The sequence below is a fragment of the Eurypyga helias genome, unplaced genomic scaffold (genome assembly GCF_000690775.1).
Source record: "Eurypyga helias isolate BGI_N326 unplaced genomic scaffold, ASM69077v1 scaffold29195, whole genome shotgun sequence".
Lineage (NCBI taxonomy): Eukaryota > Metazoa > Chordata > Aves > Eurypygiformes > Eurypygidae > Eurypyga > Eurypyga helias.
Window position 1 is genome coordinate 51,240 of NW_010251376.1, and position 7,168 is coordinate 58,407.

A 7,168-nucleotide genomic window follows, 5' to 3' on the forward strand; every position below is an offset into this window, starting at 1 on the left:
TTTCTTTTTTCAGCGATTAACTGTTACATATACATATAAGAGTCTGATGACTTTCGGAGGCTATCAAGATGATTTTATGTTGGTTATTAACAATGCTCAGACAAAGGACAAATCAGCTGAAAAACACCTTTTTGCCATGACAAAACCAAAGGTTGGTATATTATCCAAAATAGTTTCCCACCATCTGCTACTTTTCTCCTTTTTCTAGTAGATAATCCTTAACAGATGTGAAAGATGAAACACCTTCTTTATGCCTAGTAATCTCAAATTATTGACTTTTGCCAGATGGTTTCAGAGAGCAAAACAATTAGTAATATAAGAGCTACCAGTGACAATACCAATGTGTTCCTTTTCTTTTCACATCCGTGTCTATAATATTCCACATTTTCTACATAAGGGCAAAGGTAGCTATTAAGGATAGGAGGTATATGCAGTACCCAAAAACTAGCCTGTTTGCTTGATCAGAGCAATAAAAACCAGAGTTAATTTTTAAGAAGGTACATTTATGTTCTACAGTGGAATTATAGAACCCAAGCTCTGAAAGATCAGTCACTTCATAAAAACCCTAGGATATTTTTACCTTTGGTAAAGAAACTGTTCATGCTTTTTAAATCTAGATTCTCTCCTTCACTGGTAAGACTCACTATATTTTCTTACAAAAAGCAAAGATTTCAAAGTCTTTTGCTGTTAGAACAATTTATGAATCCCAATACAAAATTCCACATATAAATTTGGGTCAAAACATGACGCACCGTGTGAATAAGCATAGTAAAATACATCTGTCCAAGTTTCCCTCAGACTGTGCCCTTACAGGCAAGGCTGTGTGGACTGCAAAGAGAAAAACATGGTTAAAAGCTCCCATAAGTCTTTATTCCTTTTATCTACGCTGCGCCTTTAGTTCTCTGAGCACTAGATACTTCCTAGCAGAACGGAGGGAACACATCATGGAAGTTTTTTCTAGGAGTGTCATCTTTCAGACTTAAAAAGTCTCTCTCAAAGTGAAAGGGACCATCTGTTTGAATAATTTCAGACTCTGGAAGACAAATTATCCCGCATACTGGTGGGAATAGCATTACATTATCTGCAAGGAGCCATAGAAAGAAGCTCTGTTAGGCATCTCCTCTCTCCCCATCATTAATTTGCTTGATAAAGTACAAGTACTTTTCCAGTTGATGGTGATTGTCACTTGCTAAAAAGTTATCTATTTTTTCAGCAGTCAAAACACATCACTATTTTTCAGAGATTTTTTTATGTTCCTGTTATAGATTCTTGAGATCACTCTACTGATTGCCAGCTATATTAACAACTTCCATCAGCTGAAAGGAGCTGCTCATCACCTCTCTGCACCAGCGTTACTGACACCCCAGAGTGGACAGAAACTCAAGGAAACGGGGAGTCAGCCACTCCTGGCAAACAACAGACCAACAAAATGTCCCACTTTGTTATGAAAGGATTGTGTGTCATGATAATCCATCTTTGTTACAGGGTTTCTACACTGGTTGAAAACCTTGGGATGTACAAGACAGAGCACAAGCAGGTCCATAAACAAAAGGAAGGGGAACAGTTTTACATTCTTTTCAATGGTATATAACAGGAGGAGCCATCTAATGAAAGCCCCGGCCTCAACTGGAATGATGAGGAGCCAGTTTAAGGATTTTGCTTTACCGAGGGTAGCTTGTCCCTACAGCTCAGAGAGAAATGTGTCTGTTGTAGTGATGGGGAAAGGTGGCCTTGGGAACAATTGTATAGATTTTTGTCATTTTCCAGATACTTACTCAGGGACCAAACTGTCTTTAACAATTCATCTCTATTTTTCAAAATTATACAAGTTGTATAACCATCACTTTGAAAGAAATTTTTTTTTTTTTTTTTTTTAAAAAAAGTCACAGAATGTTTTCCACTTCAGCTTGTATTTTCAATACAGCTTGTATTGGGGTTTTTTTGGTCATAAGACTAAAAAGAACAAATTAGTTGATTTGTATCATTGTTTCTTCTTTAAAAAACACCCTTAAGCACATCACATAACTCTTAAAAACTGAAAGAGTATTCTCATGTTACACTCTAGCCTTTGTTATACAGCTATTTTGTTTGGCAAATATTCAGCCTTGGTCTGGTAAATTTCTAAGTAATCCATCTCTGCCCTAGCAGAGTACAGCAAGCCATTGCCTGAACTGTTGTGAGTAAACTTGGAGACAAATGTGACATACAGAGTCCATGTATAATGTGTATAATGTATATACATTGATTCAGAATAATATTTTGTAAAAGCTGGACTTCTTGGTTTTCATTTGTATCTATACATTTCATATTATAATACTAATATAATGTTCTTGCACACCCAAGACTTAATGCTGCATCTGCACTGTCAGACCTGGGAGCACTTCCCAGTTGCCTGTTTCAGCTTCAAGCCTCAGTGCTGTGCAGGGCCAAGTATACAGAGATCACACCCATTTTTCCTTCCAATCCTCACATTTTCATTTCTGTGCAACGAAACCACTTCTGCAGGCTCTGACATGGATCAGCGGCATACTCTAATGGATATTTTGGGTCCAACCACAGAGAAGGTAGCCAAACATAAATCACTGATTTCTATACATGTCACAATTTCCGCTCTGCTCACACTAATGATCATGGGTCATTAATCCCTGACTGCTAACCCTCATCGGGTTGGTTTGGGGTTTTTTTTGTTTGGGGTTTTTTTGGTTTTTTTTCTTTTTTTAATAAAGCATAAGTAATTTCACAGTGATGAATTCTAGTATCTGAAGGCTGAAAATCTCCTTTGGTTTACGATATTTAAGCATTTCAGATATATACACACTCAAACTAAGAGAAAAGGAATTTTCAGCTGCTTGCTCTCTATGAAAGGTAGGGAGTGCCCTCCCTTAAGGATTAACGTGGACTGGAAGGGAGATACAGGTTGTGAAAAGATCATGCTCTTAAAGTGGGAAGTCAAATTGGCCAGCTGACTTGATAAATACATTTCTTCTGACAGCTCTCAGAGTCCTGCCACAGCTACTGAAGCCTGCAGGACTCCAGCAGCGACTTCTGAACAGTACGATGGGCTGGTGCTTTGTCTTGAAAATGACAAGCAAGTACCAAACACACTCTATGCGGATGCTTTCCCATCTGCAATGCAGTTAAGAACTTCCTGGTAACTTTTACCCTTCCATGCTGGTCGCAGCACTAGATCCTTCTCTTTCAGTGAGGCAGGGTCAGCAGCAGGAGTTTTACCTCCTAGTGAGTGGCTGATCTCCTGCCACCATCAAGGAAAGGCGACTGGAAGCTACAAGAGACCCTGGCACCAACTGCAGCATCTCGTGCAGCACTCGGAGTGATGCACATAGCGTGGTGTGATTGGGTTAGGAATTAATCCCTTGGTCATCAGCGGATGGTTAACTTCCAAAGTTTTGATGGGGGCGGGGTGTCTGCAAATTTAAACATGCTATCATATCGGTTAAACTTGGGTCGAGGTCTAAAGCTTCTTAAATACGATGATTATAAACTTCAGTTTACAAATACAAAAATCTTCATGTCATCAGGAAATTATGATAAGCATCAACCTAGATTACTCCAACTAGTAATTCTTTCCTAACTGTCTAGTTTTAAATGAATGTGGCAGATCAGGTTCTATTTCTAATAGAAGGCAAAAAAAGCAGAGCACGTTGCTAGCGAGCTTGTTTACATAGTTTTAAAAATCTTTGTTAAATTTAGAGACAACATGATACAAACAGCCAATACGAAGATTTTGAGTCTTTTAAACAGTTTTCATTACCCCTTACAGCCTTACAAGCAGCTGGTATAAAGCAGCATACCATCTATGGAGTATGACCTTCCTGCCTGCCTTTGGGTTGATAACTCTTAGACATCGCTTTGCTTTCTCGTCTTACACCCTCGCTGCTGCAGTCTATCCCTAAACCATCGTGCCAGCAGCAATTCATGTCTTAGTTTCCCTGGTTTTGGTAGCACTTTCCAGACTTACTATCACTAACTGCTCGCTACAGGTCACCATTAATCCCATACTGTCGCATTACAGGAATGCTGTGTTAATTTTTACTAAATCAGTGCACTCTGAATCACACATACCGTGACGATGCCACACTAAACAACGAAGCTTCTTCCAGGACTTGATCAGCACATTTCCATAGTATGAACCTCCTCAAGCAGGCAATTCAAGTTAAGAGTCAGTACATCAAGTCTTAACACACACAAGCAGACTTCAACAGCTTGGCTTGCAAACACAGCTGTGCAGGTCTCTGGGGGACTTGCTTCACGTTAATCTAGCTCCAGAGCTACTTAAAGGTTACCACACAACGTAAGGCAGCAAAGCTAAAAATTGTAGTCTGGGCAGATAATCTGTTCTGCCTTCTCCACACCTCAGTCTTAACCTTGAGTCATCCAACAAAACAATTGACACCACGCTACCGTGACTCTAAAACCCAGGTAGGAACTAGACCTTTCTCACCTTCTGATCTTCAGCAGCGATGAAACGATGGGAGCTGCCACGTAAGCAGTGACCTCTGGGACTGATGGTGAAGAACTTCCCCTGCTCAAGACTTGCAGAACCTAGGTTACAAAAATATTCTCAGGATGAGGTCGAAGTTAGCACACGCAAGGAGACTTCACCTTCTGTCACGAACTTCAGAACACCTTTTGTGCTTGCTTTCAGCTAGCGGTCAGTAAATCTGAGCTTGGCAACAACTGAAAGATCCGTATAACAGCGATCACGGTCAGTAAATCTAAGCTTGGCAACAACTGAAAGATCCGTGGTAACTGTATAAATAGTTACACTGATTTGAAAATAATATTTGGCTGTAATATAACTTAATATATTACTTGAACTTCACTTTGCCATGTCAATTTTTGCGCAGCAGTAGCAGTAAGCAAACTGCTCATTTCCAAACCAAGCAAGACCTATTTACTCCTGTAGTACAGCAGGCAAATGATAAAGCTTTGAGGTTTTAATACAATCCACAAAATTAGTGGGGTTTTTCTGTTATTTCAGATTTAAATTTGGGTTGTATTTTAACTTAAAATAGAAGCATATATTTCCCTATAAAAGGCGGATAATAGGCATTTGGTGTTGGAGTTCCTTGTCAGACAAACACAGTTTTTACAGGTTAGGTCCTGAAGGAAAAAATTCATCCTTGCATAAAGGAATGCACCACTTAAAGCTTTAGGTAGAGCTTTAATAGTCCATACAGCTTAGTGCAATCCATTAGTTTGAGTTAATTTTAACCAAGGTAATTAGTAACTCAATAATAATGAATTAGGAAGAAAAACCCATTTTCTTAGTTTCTTAGGGCATGAGCAAAGGGCATGAACCTGAGCAAGATAAAACTTAAAATACCGAAAACTCCAGTGTAATTTCCACACTGGACTTCAGCGCAGCTTGTTAACTGTACACCCCTACCAAGGGTTTCGCCACCAGATTGGTACTGCAGCAGCTTCCAGATCTGCCACCACTCTGACATTGACCAAGTCACTGTAAATATACTTCGCTTTTTAGTGCTACACTCTTGCTGTTGCAATAATACATGCCTAGGTCATAGTGCCAGGAACAATTCCTACTTCAGCTTTGCTTTCTTTGGCAGAGCAATAGCTGCTTTGTCCAGGGTTTTCAGCACCTCTAACTGCTGACTGCAGCCTTGGCTTCATATACAAAGACAGCAGAAACGTCCTGTTGAAAAGAAATTGATGAAAGAAGTGCACTTAGAAACACAACAGCATGAACCGCCACAGTACAACACTAAACAACGAAGTTTCTTTCTGGATTTTAATTAGCATGACCGTGGTTTCTACAGGGGCTTTGCAAATGCTTTATAAGATCCATATGAAAACCTAGAAGTACAGAAAGATGGGGAAATAACCATATGAAGGCTTCTGAACTGAAACTTGAGTGATTACACAAGTTAAACTTAGAAAAAGTGCTTATTTAAAGCACAAGGACGACTTAGGGTCTGTAGAAGGCTACATAAGCCTTCTTCGGGAAAGGAAGAAGGAACAGTTAAAATTAATTGTGAGTTAATTATTATGAATGAGGCCACTTTCCTGGTTTTCATCAAACAGGTGAGAGGATTTTACTTGGGTTTTTCTCTCTACGGTCTCTCAAGACAGAAAGCAGCTGCTCAGCTGCAGAAAGTCAGCTGTAATTGCTCTCCTGGATTCTGGGTCACTTCCCTGACTTAGGACACTTCCGACTTGTCAGGTTCACCTACATCCTATAGAATCATAGACTGGTTTGGGTTGGAAGGGCCCTTAAAGACCATCTAGTTCCCCCCCCTGGCCATGGGCAGGGACCCCTTCCACTAGACCAGGTTGCTCAAAGCCTCATCCAGCCTGGCCTTGAACACTTCCAGGGATGGGGCATCCACAGCTTCTCTGGGCAACCTGTTCCAGTACCTCACCACCCCCTCTGGGAAGAACTTCTTCCTGATAGCCAATCTAAACCTCCCCACTTTCAATTTAAACCCATTCCCCCTTGTCCTGTCACTACAGGCCCTTGTAAAAAGTCCCCCCCAGCTTCCTTGTAGCCCCTTCAGGCACTGGAAGGTGCTGGAAGGTCTCCCCGGAGCCTCCTCTTCTCCAGGCTGAACAAGCCCAACTCTTGCAGCCTGTCCCCATAGCAGAGGGGCTCCAGCCCTCTGAGCATCTGCGTGGCCCTCCATATCCCTTTCATATGCTGGATCATCCTGCAGTTTTACTGCATCCTTTAAATCCTACTTTCTCCTCTGCCCTAACATGGCCTTCGACTGATAGATTTTACTTGAAATAATCCAGCCGTCTCCTGTTACAGCATCTTCCTTTTATTTACAATACTCCATTTGTATGGCCCAGAAACAAGAAAATACGTTCTTACACAGCAGTTCACTTACTCGGGAGCGGGAGGTACCGCAGGTGTTGTTTCAGTCCCCCCACTCCAACAAAGCCATTCCGGGGACCGTGCCTTTACCAGGCGCCAAAGCCTGACGCTGAGGTGGAAGACTCCCGCCATTTATGGCCGGTTTGTTTGTTCATTCCTGGCTTTCTCAGCCCAAGTGTTTTGCCCTTAACAACAAGCGCTACAGCCGGGGTCCCCCACGGACCCGGCGCCTCAGCGGCCCCTCAGCTCCGGCAGCACGGCCATTTCCAACACCCGAAAGAGGAAACCCTGCGGGGCCGCAGGAGCGGC

The 7,168-nt window shown here is 41.6% G+C and overlaps 1 protein-coding gene across 1 annotated transcript in view; it reads left to right on the forward strand.

The window, feature by feature from the left end:
- The window catches only part of PLEKHH2 (pleckstrin homology domain containing, family H (with MyTH4 domain) member 2), a 48,616-nt gene extending 47,043 nt beyond the window's left edge, over window positions 1-1,573 (forward strand). The window contains exons 28-29 of the mRNA XM_010152014.1: window positions 14-151; window positions 1,266-1,573. Coding sequence (XP_010150316.1) covers window positions 14-151; window positions 1,266-1,448 — 321 coding nt within the window. The 3' untranslated portion in view covers window positions 1,449-1,573. The remainder of the gene's footprint in view (window positions 1-13; window positions 152-1,265) is intronic.
- The last annotated feature ends 5,595 nt before the right edge of the window (window positions 1,574-7,168 follow it).